The 20,062-nt window shown below is 36.5% G+C and overlaps 1 protein-coding gene across 1 annotated transcript in view; it reads right to left on the bottom strand.

Moving 5' to 3' along the window:
- Nucleotides 1-400: 400 nt before the first annotated feature.
- Nucleotides 401-20,062, bottom strand: part of DNAAF11 (dynein axonemal assembly factor 11) — a 49,652-nt gene continuing 29,990 nt past the window's right edge. The window contains exons 11-15 of the mRNA XM_050970855.1: nucleotides 19,176-19,241; nucleotides 17,457-17,526; nucleotides 16,530-16,625; nucleotides 10,387-10,472; nucleotides 401-587 (exon numbers count right to left, since the gene is read on the bottom strand). Coding sequence (XP_050826812.1) covers nucleotides 401-587; nucleotides 10,387-10,472; nucleotides 16,530-16,625; nucleotides 17,457-17,526; nucleotides 19,176-19,241 — 505 coding nt within the window. The remainder of the gene's footprint in view (nucleotides 588-10,386; nucleotides 10,473-16,529; nucleotides 16,626-17,456; nucleotides 17,527-19,175; nucleotides 19,242-20,062) is intronic.

Below are 20,062 nucleotides of genomic sequence, written 5' to 3' on the forward strand. Positions count from 1 at the left end.
GAAAACACTGAAGGAGTACACAGAGACTTTTCCTATATTTAGTTAAATGAGAAAAATCCTAACTCCTGTTACAAGTGCTTGCTTTCTTACTTCCTTTTCTCTTTTTCTAATGTGTAATCTCTCAGCCCAGACAGTAAATTGTTTGAAGAAATTACAATCTCTGATAGAAGGCCCCTCTTCTAATTTCAGAGTTACTAAGTAAATAATCTAGAAAAAAGAATTTATATAGCAATATACTAACAGAAAATGCAGCAGAAACACTAGCATAAAAAAGTTATTGATAGGATATGCAATGTTATAGCCAACTTCAGCTCTATTTTATTTTATTTTATTTGCACATAGGGTCATGAATTCAACACAAGCATTCATGCTACTTATAAAGGGGATATTTCAGAATGTTTCAAATTAAGGGAGGAACATCTTCATTACTTTCAAAATCATCAGAGCTCTTCTTAACATCAGTAATCTTCTGTGGCTGGAGCTTTATAGGTCCCTGTCCAGTTCGTTCCTTTTCTTGGATTATCTTTGTCACATCAGGGAATGAATATTTACTGGGATCCACTTCCAGCTTCTCAACTTGTCCACTCCTGAGACAAGAGGGGAAAAAATGGAAAAAACATAACTTCAGTGTCAAATAGAACAGAACTGTTTGAATTTATGATGTGATTCTCTGGTTCTATTTTGGGTGCCTGCCTATAAACACATGGTATGAGGATTGTTACTGAGTCCAATTAAACCAGGGTTAAGAGTTCTTGTAACTTGAGAATTGATTGCTAAATAAAAACCCTAAGTGCAAACACATGAAAGTAATACAAAATCTCTAGGATTTTTTTACAAAAGAATCCCTAGTCTCCAACTTCAAAAGTTAATTTTAGATCGCTGTAATTCCCTTTATATCAGAACATGGTGACTGCTGGTATCACAGTACAAATCGTTGGCTTTTGATGTAAGATTTTTTTTTAATCAATTTTTTTTTTTTTAATTCCTTTTTACACAGTTCCTTTCCACTTACTGTCTATTAACTTCTAGGTGACAGGTCCATCTTTGGAAAACAGAAATACTTTCATTTATAGAGAAAATACAATTGTAGGAACTTGTCTGCCTTGATCAGCTAATTTTTATATTTTGGCAACATGAATACTCACCATGTTTTTATTATAAAAAAATAAATTATAAGAAAAGTCAGAGTTTTAACACTATTTTCATATTCTACTGCTATTAAGGATACTCTTTCAGATGACACTTAGAAACATGTACTGGCCACTCATTAAAGTAACCTATCCACATCACATGATGATCAAAGCTTTGAAACATACTCTCTGTCTTGCAGCATTTAATCTCATTGTTTATTTCTAAAAGAGGAGCTCAATGATTAAATGGAAAAAAATCTAATCTGCTTTCATGCAATTTGTAACTGTTTACATGAAAAAATAGCAAAATGGAAATTTAATTGTACAATTATGTGTAATTTCTTCAAATTACAACATGATTTGTATATCTTCATACTCCATTTTATACCGAGTCACAGTTCCCAGCTCAGCGTTAGAAAAGACAGTGCCTCACCCTTCAGAGATGGGAGAAAACTGTTTACTCAGGAGATCAGAAAAGCTCCTTAGAAATAGAACAAACAAGGGGGGGAGGCAAAGTCACTGCGTGAAAGAATGCATTTTATGGATGACAACAAAGGCGATAAAAAGCTGAATATAAAGTAGAGTAAAAGATTTTAAATTGAAAATACACAATCTTTATTTGTTAAAACAGGGAGTTTTACAGGGCAGCTTCCAGATTCTGCCAATGCTTCTCCATCAAGGCTCTGGGAGATGAGAGCAGGCATCCCAGCCCTCACTAGTGCAGGATCTCTGTCCCATGGAAGGAGAGATGCATAGGGGCTTATGGGAGGGCTCCTCCTCTTCTCCTGTGACATGCTGAGGAAAGCAGGAGCTCCAGAAGAGGCAGTCACCAGCCTAACCACCTCTTCCAGCTCTATGCCACTAGATTTTTCTTGTACTAAAAGAATAATTTGATAATTTTTTTCTGAGCAGAAAACAGCCAGAGAAGCTAGCTGCTTTAATAACCTGCATAAATCTTTACCAAATAGTGGCATAAGCAAAAATTACTCTGAGTAGAATTTTATGGGTAATGAAAACAAATACAAGAAAATTCTTATTTCTTTACTCTGAACATTCTTCAATTTATAAAGCTAGATTTTTTTTTCCTAATATTGCACTATACTATTAAATGAAACAAAAAGTGTTCATTTGTGGCAATACTCTGAAAAATGTTCATCCCCAAAAGTAAAGGGCAATTTCGTTTCCTGCGTAACTTACAAAATGTGCTGTGACCTGGAATCAGATCACAGCACAATTATCAGTAGCTGTTGGTGAGATCACAAAGAGAGCAGACCCTTAAACTAATCATTTACCACTAATCTGAGGCACCTCAGAAAAAGCTAAAAAGCATAAACATGAGAATAAATTAGGCTCAGCTTGTGACTCCCTCACATGCTAGAAAAGAATTTCCTTCATTTGAAGTATTTCAATTAGCAGTGGTATCTCGCATTTGTTCAACAGCTCTAAAATTGTACAAATTGTCATTAATGAAAACACAGTAATGCAGTTTGAATATCTTATTGCTTAGTAGCAGAATAAACTTCAGCATTCCATAACTGAATTAACAGTGAGTGTCATAAGTAACAATCCTCATTAACAAGCTATGACAAGGTTATTGCATCAGCCATTCTCAAAATTGCAACAACGCAAGTAATCTCAAAGTACGTCAGCAACAGGCAACAGGTAAGACTGAGAATCAAGCACAGTGAATTTTTCCAGAAAGGAAGTGGTTTTCATGTACTTACATGAACATATCAAACATTCTATACTTGTTTAGTAAAGCTCCACAGTGCTATCCCAGCTACCTCAATACAGTAACTGGCTGACAGCAAGACTGCTAGGCTGAAACCAGTGCAGCTACAACACAGATCTACTGCTCTCATCAGGCAATCTATGCAAAAGAGGCTGGGTATTGATGAGGTCAAAGATAACCACCTAAACATTTTTTGAAGAAAGAACAAGTTTTCCTATGTAATTAATAGAATAAAAATCATCTTGTTGCTGAAGCTCTTCCATGAACAATGGTAAAACAGCTGTTATGGAAACAAAAATACTCTGTGAAGGACCAGCTAGAGAACATACCTGAAAATCTCAGTGTTCACAAACTATTTCAAGTTCAGGTCTAAAAACAGATGAAGTTCACAATTTTTGGCACTGCTACCTGCTGCTGAGTGTTCTCTACCTAAAAAATTATGTTCATACACTAGGGCTCCACACAAAAACAAATTAAATCCTTTATTTCCTCCTGATATTTTTTTCCCTTTGAAAGGCTATTTCTACCTCCATACAGTTTGATTAGGCTTTTAAAGAATAAAATTAGAAGACTCCACAAAAAAGAAAGTTTTGCATAACTATAGCAGCCTGCTGAACAATCTGGTGTGTGACATACGGCATATCTGATAATTTGGTATTTCTTGATAATTTACACTTTTATTTACACAGTCTTTAATCCCCATACTTGATATTTAAATGATTTGACAGTTATGTTTCCCTGTGTCAACTTATGAATTTCAATAAAATTTACTTTGCTAGAGATTTCTTGTATCTTTGATCCAGAATACATGGCTATTGATATGTGGCTGAAAGTTTCCTTTCTGGTATCAGAATATAAAGATATTTTGGAGTCACAACCAACTGCTTTGAAGAGGCAAATCTTTTTTTTTTTCCAAATCTTTTACACTGTGAATGAAACAGGACAAAAATCATTATCATCCTAGACAAAGTACTAATTAATCCTTTTCTTGAATAAGAAAATAGAGTGATTCCAGTATATGGAATGGCATCTTGTTTGAGAGCTTAGAGAAAGACGATTATTATTAATTTAGTTAGCTGTGTTAAAAACTGATGGTGAACATAGGACTTGTCATACTCTGGTCTCAATTTTTGAAATTGTAAGCTTAGAAAAAATCTGCTGGGTAATCTAAGCAAATAATTATGATTTTTAAATACCTGGAAAATTAATTCCTCTTTCATTGTTTAAGAGACCTTTTAAGTCTCCATATATGTGTGTAATCTGGAATGAAGCTGTCACTGGAGTCTTCAGAATCAGTGGGAAGACATGAAATACTGGTAGAACCAAATGCATCTCTCAGGGACAAAACAACAGTGAAGAATAACTAACAAATCAGTGGTAAATGTTCTGATAAAAAAAAGGCTGATGATATCTAGGCCATTCTGTTCTAAAAGACAAATATATTTCACGAATAGGATTCATCAGACTGAGAATATATGTATTACTAATGTCCATGTTTCTTAGAGTTAGAAAATCATAGCCACTGTGACATTTTCAACTTCACTGTTCCATCCCTTTCCTTCTTTTGAATAATCACTTCAAGATACTAAATTTTAAACTGACCTTGTCTGCAAGCAAGAAGTATGCTCCAATACCTGCAATATGCAAGTTGACTCTGAATTTCTATATGTGGCTATAATATCACCTTATTTTCTCTCCTTTCACTGTTAAATTTGTCAGCCAAACTTGGAACCCTTAAACATTTGGGAAACATATACTGAAAACACACTTTATTCTAACAATGTTTTTTCAGAGTTATGGAATGTTAAAAAGCAACTTTTAAGTCCATTTCTGCCCTCAGACTTTTGTCCTTGTCCCCTCTACAAAGATAACTTCAGACTGCAGTGATCAGGAACTAACTGAAGTGTTCTCTTGAGAATGCTTTCTCCACAAGGGCACGTTTCTGAAGCCTTTTCACCTTTATTATAGTTAAGGATTATCAGATGCCAGTGTGCAAATTAGTTTTCAAATCACTTCTGAGGAACCCCACCTCTTGTTCTCCTAATTAGTCAAATGATGGAGATGTACACCCTCTACTTTGATTAGCTCCAGGCCTCTATGAGAATGCAAATGACTCCAGTACTTCAAGATTAATTTGAGTAAAAAAACATTTTTAATATGTTGCTTAGTCATATCTGACTACAGTTTCTGGTTAAGAAGTCAATTGAATTACAGTTCCTATGATTCCTCCTTTCCCATATAATATTACTTGCATTTTAAAAGTTCTCAATGTCTTCATGACAGCTTGCAAGCTTCATTACCAGAAAATACTAATTCTGCAAATTATTGAGCTCTCAAGATTTGTGATCTAATCCCAGGTATTTATCAAAAGCTTTATATCTCAATAGAACTGATAACTGACTTGTCATTTGTGATCTTTGCACATATTTACTTATCTATCATTCAGGCCACTCTTGAGATGTACTTGTCTTTATTCACATTGAAATGTCTGTCCTTGGTTTAGACACTGAGAATTTGGGTTCTGAAAGATCACATAAATCCTCTTGCAGCTCTTTCAGATCACTTTATCTGCAACACCATTCAGTTTCTGACCTCACCTTACCTCCCCTTCCCAGTCCTGAGGAAATGACTCATTTTGTTCTACTGTATTTCTCTTCACAACAGAGTTCTCTCCCTTCCAACCCATCACACCCCTCTGTGAAAGCTGTAGGAATTTAAGACTGGGAGACATTTTCAGCCATTCATTTTGTGGAAAGGCAGTATTCTGACACTTCACAAGGACTGCTTCAAGAATTCAAATTAGAACTTCTCACTCTCAAAGAAAGATTCTTACTCTTAGATCTACAATTTTTCACAAATTTTTTTTCTTTGCCTCTTCTCCACTAAAATGAACCAAGCTCAATCAGGGTCATCCAGTAAAACAGAGCTTTGCAATATGTTTCATCTTCAGCAACACTTATATCTCAAGTGAGATGGCTGTGGAGAATTTTTGAAATAATCAGTCTTTTATTCTTTATTTGTTAATAAGCAAAGAAAAGCTCAACTAAAACCAAAGAGTTCTCCAAGAAAACTAAAGAAATGCTTGTTTATCATTGAAACTGCAAACCATAAAAAAAGTTCTGTTCATGAGTCTTATCGTTACGTGTTTTCTAGCATGTCTTATCATGCTAGAAAAAGACTGGAATTAAAATCCAATACAGTAATTAAAAACATTCAATTTTTCTCAGTCTCAAGTTCAATATAAATTACAAGGAATTTTATATATTTTATGTCTCTCACAATTAGTGATATTTCGTTGAAACTGGAAAACCTGTTCAAAGGCATTTATGGGTTCACCAGCTGATAGAGGTGGACAATCCAGCAGCATTTTTTTTTCCCTCTTTAAGAATCCAGATGAAAAAAAACCCAAACCAAACTAAACAAAACAAAAACAAAACGAAAAATTGCCAAAAGCCAAACAGTATTCACTGCCACTAAAACTGATGCCAGCAGAAGGTAAGTCAGATTTCCAACCTAATATATTACATGGTATTCTCTAGAGCATGTGGTGGCTTGCACCCAGTGCACTCCTGCAAAGCTAAGAGGGGAAAAGACACTTAAGGCAGTCAGATCTGCAATGCTGAACTACTAAGATAGGAATCACCTCTACCTTACATTCCGTATTTTAGTATAAAAGGTATGTATAGATTAGAACTTGCTGATTAGTTTTTAATTCTGCAGAAGCTCTGGCTACATTTCTCAACCTCTCTGTATATAAAGATCTACAGTAATAAAAACCAAAAGCTAAACAAGAAGACTCAAAAAATGAAAGAAAATGGCTGTATTTTCCTATGAATACTTCATTACTGGAGGAACTCAAATGTGTGTATATTTATATTTAGAGACATTTTGTGTTTAATTTTTTTCTTGCCAACACACTAAAGGAAGAATAGTCTAAAGCTGAAGGTATGAGACAAGGATTGTTGACTTCATGTAACTATTACTCTTAAGATTTCCAGTACAACTTCAGAAAAGTCAATTTCTATATACCTCTGAATTTCCTCTATGCAGCTGTGGAGAACTCAACTTTGGTATCTTACAGCTGAACTGTGAGGCCAGTTCCAGTAAGGAGTGGCACACTCAGCTACTGCATTTATAGAGGCTTTGTAAATATAATGGCTCAGTCCATTATTTTTATATTAGTCTGAATATTACAGACCAGTTTAATTCCTTCCACAGAAACTTGCCTCTTTGAAGGCTCCAAACACAGTTTTGTATACAGTCACAGAAGAAATCTCTCATACATGGCAGAAGTAATGACAGTATCATCATGTAATCTAGCTAACAAGAGTTAAAGAGATTTAGAGTTCTGCATTACAGTTTGGCAGATTATATGTCTGACAGCATTTAGCTAAGACATCTGTAGCTGTCAAGTATAATCACTGTAATGAATGTTCTTCTGTAATCTAAGAGACAACTATTCAGCAAATTTTTAACATCTGGCTAGTCAGCGACTTTTCAGCTAAAGAGGTCAAAACATACATATTTTTAGAAAGAACTGTAATTCAAAGACTCTCTACTTTTGTGGTATATATTCCTGTAATATTTTAGCCCTCAAAATCTGCAGGAAGCATATTATTAAAACTGCAAAGAAATCAAACAAAAATTTTTGGAATTTCACTATGCCACAGAATATCTTTAGTTCATCAGCTGTCAGGAAAGGGCATCATTTCACATTACTACCTCCATGCTCCCATTATTATTTAAATGTTTACTATGCAGCCAAAACGAAAGGCAGAGGGTTCTAAGGAACCTAGAACCCTAGAACCATTTTCCTAATCCACAAGTTGCTTCTTTAACTTATTTTCTTGTCATGCATTTAAAGATTTAGCTGCATTTCTGTGGAAAAGCACTCTTCCTTTTGGAAAGAAGAGTCATAGACTAGACTCACAGAACGGTTTGGTTGCAAGGGGAAATTCACAGGTCATCCAGTCCAACCCCTCTGCAATGAGCAAGGCACATCCTTAAGTAAATCAGGTAGCTCAGAGTCCCATTCAACTTGACATTGAATGTTTATAGGGGTGGGGCCTACATCTGGGCAGCTGGTGCCGGTGTTTCACCACCCTCATAACACAACAATTCTTTCTTATATATTTCACCTCTTTTACTTTAAAACAATTATGCCTCAAAATCTGTCCCCATCTTCTCTACAAGATTCTTTTTAGTGTGAAAGGCTGCTAGAAGGTCTCCCTGAAGCCTTATCTTTTCCAGACTGAAGAACACAGGGTCTCTCAGTATTTCCTCATACGAGAGATACTCCAGCCCTCTGATAATTTTTGTGGCCTTTGTCTGGACTGGCTCCAGCAGATCCATGTCTTTCCTGTACTAGGGATCCCAGAGGTGGATGCAGAACTCCAGGTGGGGTCTTGGTAGAGCAGAGCAGAGCAGAGAGGCAGAATCCCCTCCCTCAGCCTGCTGTCCATGCTGCTTTTGATGCCACCCAGGACATGGCTGGCTTTCTGGCCTGCAAGTGCACACTGCCTGCTCCTGTCCAGTTTTTCATTTACCAGTATCCTCAAGTTCTTCTCAGGGCTGCTCTCAATCCCTTCTGTTCTCAGTCTTTATTTATACCAGGGGCTGTCCTGGTCCATATATACCACCTTGCATTTCTAGTGAATTGGGACACATTGCAAAAGCAGTTGATGTTTTTATACTCCATTAAACAGAGCAGAGCTGATTAAATATATTTGACCTTGTTCAACCCAATGACATTCATGTGAACCCACTCCTCAAGCTCGTCCACATCCCTTTGGATGGCATCCCACCTTCTGGCATGGGAACTGCACCACCCAGCTTGGAGTCACCCACAAACTTGCTGAGTGTGCTTGACATGGAAATGTACTGATCCCAGTATGGGCCCCTGAGGGACACCACTTGTCAGTGATCTCCATCCAGAGATTGAGTCATTGCCTACTCTCCTCTGGATACAACATCCTCCCAATTCCTGATCCACTGAACCGTCCATCCATCAAATCCACATCTTACCAAGTTAGAGAGAAGGATGTTGGGGGGGGAGGGTACCATGACCAAGGCCTTACAGAAGACAAGATGACAGCTATAACTGTTCTCTTGTTCACTGATAAAGTCATTGGATCACAGAAGGCCACTAGGTTGGCCTTACCCTTGGTGGAGCTATGCTGGCTGTCCTGACTCACCCCTCTGTCCTCTGTGTGCCTCAACATAGCTTCTAGGAGGATCTGTTCCATGATTCCCAGGTACAGTAGAAACCCCAAAGGTGAGGATGATATTCTGTCAGCTTACAAGTTCCTAGTATCCTTCTTTCTACTATTTTAAAAACGGGTGCAATATTTCCATTTTTCCAGTCACCAGGGTCTTCACCTTATTTCTATAACTTTACAAATATAATGGAGAGTAAGTATCCTCCACTTGACCTAGACCTTCTAAAAATATTTTAAAAACTCTGTAATCAGAGTGATGCACTGGTGTCATGACTGCTGCTTAAGGAAAGGGTACAGTCCTTGGGGCTCACTTGTAACCTCAATAAATTCTTGCAGGTGCCCACTCATCTTCTCATAAGGCAGATCATCAAGAAAAGAAGTTAATGACTGATTTTTCTTAGAAATAAGAATTTAAAAGTAGAATTAATTACAACTGACTCTTGCAGAATAATTTTGCCAGTGTCCTGAATATTGAGACCAAGAACAGCCACAATCCAAAATGCCATTTTTTACTAACTGCTTAGCCTTTTTAACAAGATTCAACACAATAAAATCAAACAAAGAAACAAGTGCACCACTTCAAATATAAATGGATAAACAGCTTAAGGGACTTTGCTGTTACAATATATTATTCTGGTATGAATACCTTTGGCTGTAGCAAAAGGAAAAGGAAAGATTAAAACATGTATCATGGTATTTGTACTTAGGCCAAGTGTTCATGAACCCCACAGTCTATCTACAGTAGCACTTGCTAAGGGTAAAATCAGAAAATAGTGCATCACCGATATTCACTTGCTTTGTGCAGTCATTAATTACAAGAGCTGGAGTTGACATCACATTTAATAGGATGGATTTGTGTTACAAAACCTTGCAGAATTGTTTTTTGAACCTATTTACTAGAGCAGTAGATCAACCTGTATAACAGTAAGAAAATACATTCATGAGAGAGATTCAAAATAATTGCTTTCTACAAGGCTTCCAGAGTTGGGTTCCATAGCAAGGAGCTCTGCAGAGGCCATTCTCAGTAGGTGATTTTGTTTTAGTATATACCAGTTAACAACCTGAATGAGCTGATGGAAAAAAACTGATAGGCAAAATTAAGTGGATTTTTGGCTCTGCTATTAAAGGAGATGACTTTTTAATAAACAGCACCAGACATGTTATTTGTTCTAAAGTTTTCAGACATACTTTTACTCTACACTAATCAATATTTTTATATTTTCAGCAATAACATAAAAGAAGTACATACTCTGGCATGTGAATAACACACTCATAAAAATAAAACTGACGCAGAAAAAGGAATTACCTTCTTGTGGTTTTTTGCTGTGTATTGCAGTCAGAATGTTTAATTGAAGCTGAAACTTTTTGCTTAGCCAGGATTATTTCTTTAGCCTAAAATAAAAATAGACAAAACATAATTCTCATAAAAGTTGACACTTTTGCTTGCAAGCATTTAAATAATCTTTCAAAAATAGAAAATTGTGAGTGTCTGCATAAATTTTCTCTTGTGACATTTACTCTTTCTGTTACATTTTAACACTCTTCACTCAGCATGAAATACTGATATAAGGCAAGTTAAACCAAATTATCTGAATGGAAATATAGTCAAACATTTATAAAATTATATGTAAAAGAGTCTTTAAATATATACATCTACTTGTGTTTAAATATATACCATCTCATTTGGCACCATGTTAATAATGCACATTACTGATTACACTGTGGTTCTGGTGTCCAAGTACTTTTTCTGACATTTTTATTAAAAAATCAGATGCAATCTGGACTTCTCCTCACTCAAACAACAAGTGACCACAAACTCCCTCAGCTCCTTTGGCTAAAAAAGAAACTTAGGTTCAAAGTCCAGAGGAATTCCCCTTCTCAAAGAAAACACATCCACCATGATTTTTTGGAAGATGTGTTATTGACAAAAGGATATCTCATTGCAAAAGGATCTCTTTCCCTTCATAACAACAGCATGGGAGAGGGATCCCTTAAGCATCTGAAAGGAGGAAGAACAAGAACTACACCAAATAGTTCATGTTATTGACTGTTTCATAGTCCAGCTGATTGGAGGGCAGTCTGTTCCAGAAGCCCTGTGAATTTAGTCTCCACTCTGAACCCCAAATTATATAAAGACAGAGTCTGTAGCTTCAGTCATCTGTTTCTGGAAATCAGTGTGAAGAGGCTGAACCCCTCTGGTTCTGTATATGCTCTGATGACAGAAAGAAAGCCTTGTTTCTTTCTACCTTCCCTCTTTCCCAGTGTTTTGTTTTTTTTTTTTTTAAACAGAAATTCATTCTGCTGATCCCCTTGAGACTGTACTTCTTACTTTGTCCTCAGAGCACACCATCAATGATGGTGGAGAAACATAAACATGCTGATTCTGTACTCCTAAGAAAATACATCCTTGACAAGAACTGACCTTGGCACTTAGGGAAGGGTTTGCCTACTTTGGGCTCATTGGTAAGATAACAGTGTGAAATTTGAAGCCTGTGGTATATAAGAAAATGGACTAAATTAATACAATGAAGCTTTCTGAAAGTTATTCTATGATACTAATATTTATTATACTAATACTCTGATTTCTAATATTTACAATTTTGTGTACAGTTTTGGGCACCACAATATAAAACGACATGAAGCTATGAGAGAGCATGCAAAGGAGAAGCCGTAGGAGGAGTGGCTGAGATCACTTGGTCTCTTCAGCCTGCAGGAGATGGAGGGGAGGCTTCATTGAGGTCCTCAGCATCCTCATGAGAGGAAGAGGACAGGCAGGCAGTGATCTCTTCTATCAGGTGACCAGTGACAGGACCCAAAGGAATGCCTGGAATTGTGTCAAGGGAGGTTTAGGATTGACATTAGGAAAAGGTTCTTCACAGGTGTTTGGACAGTGGAGCAGGCTCCCCAGGGAAGTGGTCACAGCACCACACCTGAAAGAGTTCAAGAAGCACTTTGACAATGCTCTCATGCACATGGTGTGACTCTTGGGGTGTCCTGTGCAGGGCCAAGAGTTGGATTTGATGATCCTGATGGGTTCCATCCAACCCAGCATATCCTATGATTCTATGATTAATCAGAAAACAGAAAATGCAGCCCTTTTAAGATCATTATCAAAGGATTCTAAATACAGATGTTTTAAACAAATCTGGAGTATATTTGCAAAAGCCATATTTTTATTCATATTTTCAGTCTATCTTTTTCTTCCTACAATGGCTTTCTTATTCTTCAATGGAAATTCCTTTGAGTAAGAGATTTTCCCTGAAACACATTTATGGTGAAGAATTATTAGATTTCTTGGGTTCCAGAGCTGTGTCTCCACATGCCTTTGATAGTAATGAAATATTACAACATTTACCATGCCTAGATAAGTAAGAATTATATAAAGTAATTCTATCAAATAACACTGACATGCACAATACACACCACTCCTAACTTTAGATTAATTAAGGAATCTAACTCTCATTGATCTTTAAATTTCTAATCTCTTTTGAAATCCCAGGCAATAAAAAGCTGTCAGCATTCATTTGTGGCTGGTAATATAATAAAGAATTAATCAAAAGTCCAAATTTTACTCTCTGACTCACTAAACTAAGAAAAAGTAAGTTTTAAAACATGACAGAGAATGTCACAGAACCCTAAATAAAACCTGCTTGTTAATAACACTGGGGTTTGATGCTTTTACTGAGGCAGCAATTAAAATGCTGGTGCAATCTACTGATGAGATTTTATGAAATAATTTATTTAATATGCCAATTTTAGTCAAATTCTATTAAAGAATCTCCCAGTTTTTCATTTGCCTGCATCATCTGCAAAGATGATGCTGCCAGGGCATAGATGTTAGAAATCTGAGAAGCTTCATGTCACAAATATTTTTCCCAGAACACAAGGCATGTACAATGTAGTCACTGTTACCTTATTCATGTAAAATCTCCATACAAAGGATTCTTGCAGTATGAATACTACACTTTAAAAGTGTCACTATATTATTTCATTGAACATTGTGTCCTTCAGTGTCTTTTGATGACCTAACAAAAAATGTTGGTAAACACTGCCTTAGAAAGGCACCCATTCTGTGGTGATTTGCTCTGTAGCAAGTAATATGGTTAAAAATATGTTTCCAGAAATGAATGTAAAATTTATTCCTTTCTTTTACTTCATGTGGAATTTACTATCTCCAACATCTGTGATGTGAAAAGCTCATCAGAGAGGCAAGGAAAGAGGCTTTGGTTTTGTTTTTAAAGACTAGGGAACTATAAACAGGCTGGAAGATGAATGGTGAAAGGTTTATTAACCTGATCAGAAGCTCCCTAAAACAAGTGAAAAGAACTTAGAATTCAGATAGATTTCTATTGTGTTACTGAGAAGAGAGAGATATTTCTAGGATACTATTGCATGAAGCTTATTATAGGAGACTATTTTTAGATTAGTGGACAACATTTCAGTTATGTAAGGAATGTGCTAGGCCGTTTATCTCGCTGCAAAAAAAATTATTTTGATAACTGTTTTTTAGAAACAAAAGAATAAAACACAGTGTAATATAGTCATTAAACTTGTCTTGTCACTGATACAGCCTGAAAGAAATTTAATATATTCTGGTCTTCCTATGAACTTACTAAGAGAAATTCCCATTAAGTTGCACTGATCTCAAACTAGGATTCTCAAACATTGATAAAATCAGCCACAGTATTCTGCAAGAAAAGTATCTCTTGGCCTTCCTGTTGTCAATCATTATTCATTTACCTTTCTTCCTATATTGCATCCCATTAATCATAATGATAAAATTTGTATGGTTTGAGATCATTTGAAGAGGATCTATACCCCAAAAATTTCAAATGAGCACTCTATTTCAGTCCTAGGGGAAGAGAACAGACTCTGTGACTGTAAAAAGAACAGTAAACAATAGGTTAGTATCCTAGTATACACATGCAATTGCAGTGAAGTAACACAGATCCATCTTTGGTCAGCAAATCCATGAAGGTCACAGGATCACAGAATGCTGGAGGTTGGCAAGGACCTGTCATCTAATCCGAGCCCCCTGCTCAAGCCACTTGAGCCAGTTGCCCAGGACCATGTCCAGACACCTTTAGAACAAACATCTCCAGGGATGGAGGATTCACAACCTCCCTGGGTGACCTGAGCAGACACCTGGTCACCCTCACAGTCAGAGTCTCCTGGTCTTCAGAAGGAACTCCTGCATTTCAGTCTGTGTCCACTGTCTCTGCTACTGTCACTGGGCACCATGAAAAGAGCCCGGCTCTACTCTTTTCACCCTTCCTTTAGGTATTTCTGGGTATTGATAAGAACCCCTTGAGCCTTCTCTCCTCCAAGCTGGACAGTCCCAGCTCTCTCAGCCTTTCCTCACAGGAGAGGTGCTCCAGTTCCTTGATCCTTTTTGTGGCCCTTTGCTGGATTCTCTCCAGCAGGTCCATGTCTCCCACCAATCCTGAACAGAGGGGGAAGATGGCCTCCCTCCACCGGCTGGCAATGCTCCTAAGCTGCTCAGGACACAGCTGGTGTTCTTTGACAGAAGAGGGTATTGCTGACTCATGCTCAACTACATGGCAACCAAGACTCCCAGGTGCTTTTCTGCAAAGCTGCTTCCCAGAATCCACTGACAACAAAGACACCATGCAGCATTCCATTCGTGCATCCCTTGCTCTGTCCAAGCTACTCAAGCAGTTTTAATCAAACCAAGATAAGCTGAGAACATGTACCCAGTTACTCTATAGGGCTTCTCTCTCCTCATGTTTTACAAATATCTGAGAATCACAAATTCTGAGATGAAGTATGCTGCAGAGCCTCAGGCTAGGCAAAATATGTAGGTGTAGCTAAAATATCAAGGTAGGTTAAATATAAAGTTAATAATGGAATAAAGGCAGTTCTCAATCACAGTATGAAGAGAGAATATTCATTTTGCTGATTTAGGTATGATTTTATGGGTAGGCAGCAGAGTTAATATATATCCAGAAACACTTAGAAATATTTACATTTTCTAAGGCATTGATTATCCGCAAAGGGACTAGCAAGATGTGTGAGTATTAAAAGCAGGGTATGGGACAGAAAACTGCCAAGACAAGTAACTATTAAATAAAAATAAATCATATACATTTGAAAATTACACTATTCAAAATGACAAGTATCAAGGCTGCATTTTCAAACACATTTATGGAAATATAAATTTGAACATTCAGAAAACCTTAACCAAATAAGTACAATTTTCAGTATTCTTACAGTTTTTGGCAAAAATGCATGTTTGGTGCTAGAGTGACAGTTTATGATTCAATGAGGGGCTGTACACATAGGGACAGACAGATGGTATGGGATTGGAGTGTGGAAGGGAACATTGAAGGTAACAGCCACAAAAGTTATAGCCAAAAGTTATAGCCACTAGATGCATAGTCTTAGAATTAAATCAGAGCACAAAGAGAAAAAAATGACCCCATATAGCAGGTGAAGCTATTTCAGCTAAATAGTTTCTTCCTTCAGAAGGAAATGCTGCATTTGATATACTCTGGTGGACTCACACATATCCCCTGCCCTTACACAACAGAGAAATTTCCTTAAGTCCAGAAGAGTAAGGCTAGAGTAACAAGAGATTGCTTTTTTACTGTAACTATTCCTGGGCAGGATTCTGTATTCCAGAAGCCAGAAGTATAAGATATCCTACAGGGGCCTTAAAAGCAACCCAGCCCTCCCAAGGAAACAGCAGAAGATGCTGCAGTTGATTAATTTCTCCCTCAGCATCCAGAAACCCACCATACAATCCATTCTCATCTCTGGAACTCCACCTCCCTAGAACTTCCAGCTCCCTGTCTGCTTCAAGCAGTTTCAGTTGAAACACCATGTTGCCACAACCTTCTTGCTCTATGGTCACACTAGTTTGTACAGCTGGTCAGGGGATCCTTTCCAGCCAGGCAGAGCATGAAGGGTAAAATGAATTAAGCAACTCTTTTTCCAAACCCATGAGATAGGAGAGTAGTGCATCATCCCTTTATGTGAACAAATATGTAACCTTCATACATATGTGTGCCACACAAATTTTGATAAACTGATTTGTTCTTATTATTTCACAAGTGGAAAAAGAAAGCAGGCACGTGTTTATTTTCATTATTTAAAAAACCTATCTTCTTGGACATTTGCATAATACTGCATGTTTTGCCAAGTCTATTTTAGCACACAAAAAGCTGATCTTGTTTAAAGCAAAGGAAATACTAACTTCTATTAATACTGATGTTCATTATGCTCCTTTAGAGGGATTTAAATACTAAGGCTTGGCTCTGCAATTAAATTGTCTTCATGCAATGTTCCTTTTTTCGGAAAATATGCCCTGATGGGAAAGGCTAGAGCTGCATATCTTTAGCAAGCCAGATGTTACCTGTAACTCAGAGACATTCCCAAAGTACTCACAACATTTAAGGGCTTTTGTGTGATGTCTCCTATTTTACATACCTTTGGCATGGTGACAACTAAATGGCCAGTTGTTTGTGATCTTTTAGCAGAGCTGCTGTCTGGCTTTACTTCCTCAGGGAGCACAAGCTGAAAAGGCTACAAAACAAAGTGAAATTGAAGTATATCATGCTAAAATATTTTTTCTTTCTTTTACATGGACAAAACAAATACAAAGCCACCATTATCACATCCTTTGATTTTAAAGACACTGAAGGTCTCAATGCTTTCACTTTATGTATGGTATTACTAAACCTAATAAATTATGCTAAATAGCTTTTGCTTACAAGTACAGTCAGATGTATGTTCCTGAATTGCTGCCATTCCTGAAGTGGCATTTTTAAAGAAGGCTATAAATGATGCTTGACTTATATTAGCAATTAAATGAGAAAGATTATCCAGTCTATTTCAACATAAATCAATTCTCAAGTTGTGTGTATGCAGTTGGCTCAGTTAAAAATAGGGATTTTGGTTTACTGTGGAAGTACTTTGAATTTTTTTTTTTCCCTAAATGATGATAACATTAATATCACTGAGAAGAGAGAAAACTGGAATGACATTTTAAATGCCCTTCCAAAAGAATATACGTCCACTGGTTTCTGTCAGCTATAAATTCCAGATTGTGAAATTGCTAAATTCTAGCCTAGGGCAACTAGGAAGCTCTCTTCTAAAGTGAATTACAGTACACTGTGTGGGGAGAACAAAAAGAGAGGAGAGAAGGAAAGTGAAATTTTATTTCAGGCTTCGTACATCTTCTGGTTAGGACTTCCACAGTTTATGTGGTTTAAAATAATGCTGGTATTGAAAGAACATTCTCCCTGCATAGATGCAAATGATGGGTAACTTACAGAAGTCAGATCCAGAGTCCACTGAATAACTATGGCAAACATTAACTCTTGATTTGAAATGAATGTATAAGAAATCACAAACCTTTCCCTTCACCAGTACTCGTATGTAAGTTGGCTGCACATCAACATCAAGTAAAGAAGTGTCCAAATGTCTTCAGAATGAAATATAAATAAATGAATTAATCTACAATAGACAATACAGCTCTTTCAAAATTTCACAGTTTATAAAGCACAAACTTAAATTTCAGTTATTAAATTTTCAAAAATACTATTAGGATTTAATGTTTTGGGGGAAAACACCCCATGATCTTGTGAATGTCATCTATAATAATGTCTAAATTCTATCAAGTCCATGATATCAGCTATTGTATAACTGCAAGAATTCAAAATCCTTGAGGAAAACAAAAAGATCTTTCATCTCTTAGTTCAGTGCTTTACATTAATACAAAAATTAATCTACGTACTATTTAAAATTGTGAAAATAATTTGCTACTTTTCCTTCTGAAGGTTTTATTACTAAAATTATAACAGAAATTCCCTTTTTTTTGTACAAAATTTGCTGAAAAACAATGAAAATATATACTTTCCATTCCCAGAAAACACAGCAATTTTAAATCTTTCAAACAAAATTTGTGGCCATAAAAGCTCCACTTTTACGTCTGCTCTTCACTATGTGACAACTGATGTGACTCATGGAAACACACAAGTATGTATTTCCCATTTCCCTTCTTTTACAACATTACTTTACAGTAATTTTACAAATGTTTACTTACAGGAATTTTTCAAATGTTTTAGTCTGCATTCCTTACAAGTGAGCACAGACTATTAAAATATGGACTACCCAGGGTCCCAAAGTGTTCAAGAAATGACTGTATGTGGCACTTAGTGCCATGGTGTAGTTCACAAGGTCATGATGGTTCAAAGGTTGGACTTAATGTTCTTGAAGGTCTTTTCCAACCTAAATGATTCTGTGATTCTGCAGTACATCCAACAATTTATTGCACCTGAATGGATTTTCTGAGGTTTCAGAAAAAATTCTGAACCTTCTAGGTCAGAAACATAAAGCAAACCTCTTTTGAGGAAAATTAATGACTTTCAAAGGAAGCACACCTGGCATGAATAATATTTTTGTGTTATAAAACTAGTTCAAGTTTTATGTAACAAGTTTCTATTATGGATAGATAAACATGTGGGTTTCCAGCCCCTTCCTGAAGAATGGAAAAGGTCATTGTAATGCTTAGCAGTATATGTACTACTTCCTTGTCATATTTTACCTGGTTCAACCAAATTTCTTCCAAGAAATGCTCTAGTACATTTCAAGAATAGGCATGAGCTATGGACTCTTCTCACTAACCAAGGAAAATAAGACAAGTCTACTCTACTCTGTCTCAGGGAGAAGAATTTACTTAGAAGCACATGAATGGTACTGAAGCACTTCTAGGGCCAAAGCATGAGCAAAAAACCCACTCCCTACAGCCCTTATCTGCAAAGGAAGAATGGAAAAGATTTTACATATCTGTAAGAGAACAGGTGTGGAAGACACCTGCCTGTGGGCTGCAGAAAACATCAGTTCCCAGAAGGACTATTAGACACAGTGTCCATTCAGGATTAACAGAACAGTCTAAAGGGCCTTTGGCTTATTCAGCTTCACTTCTCTGGCACAGGTTTTGAGATTGGTTCCATTATCCACTACATTATTTGTTTTCTTCTTGAAAAATCCCCATTACAGAGAGCAGTATCATTGAAACACTGTGTATTTCATCTTATGAGGGGCAAAAATTATTGGGAAAAAAGAACTGACCTGTAAACAGCAAGATCCAAGATGATCTGGTTTTTTTCTTCATCATCTTTCAGAGAGAAATGAAGCCTAGTAATAATGACAAGAAACACCTCCAGGATAAATACTGCTGGAGTGAATAAGCAAACATTACAGCATAGTTCAAATGTTAGCAATTTTAGAATAATACAAACACTATTTAGACAATATGCCATGTGATCATTTAGACACAGTTGCAATTTGCCCCATGAACAGAAAAAAATACTGGCATTTGAGCCAAGGTCATTCTGTTATTTTTTTTTTGATCTCCCTACTCAAACCACAAGAAAAAGAAAAAAATCCTCTGCTGAAGGTCAGTTAAAATTAAGCTCATTCTGACAATGCAGAACGAGAGACATCTGCTGGTGAAACCTGTCTGCTCTATTACATCTTCATAGAAAAAACCAGTTCCAAAATGCATGAAAACCACTGAACTTTGTAATTCTAATCTTACTGTATGTTCAAAAAACACACACTTTTTTTCATAGTAATTAATTTGCCCCAAGTATAAAAATCTGTCTGTGCATTTCCAAAGTAAAACGTGATTTGCATAATATCCTTGATTCTATAAGCTTTATATTTGCTGAAAATGAGCCTGTAGGTTTATTAGCTCTGTGTTTGTGATCTGTTGGCTGTCTTCTTAAAATTGAGAATGAATCTTACCAGTTATAAATTGATGCCATCTATTACTACAACTGTAAGGAGATCTAGTGTAGACTTACAAGTTCTGCTCATATGCTCAAACATTTCCCATGCATGAAAGCAGAGGAAAAAAGAGAATGAAATTACCTACAAATTAGAAGCATTTGATAAATTATTTATTCGTATTATATGAAGGGATTTTGCTTAGTATAATTTATCTGGGCTATTTC

Source organism: Serinus canaria, chromosome 2 (assembly GCF_022539315.1).
Source record: "Serinus canaria isolate serCan28SL12 chromosome 2, serCan2020, whole genome shotgun sequence".
Lineage (NCBI taxonomy): Eukaryota > Metazoa > Chordata > Aves > Passeriformes > Fringillidae > Serinus > Serinus canaria.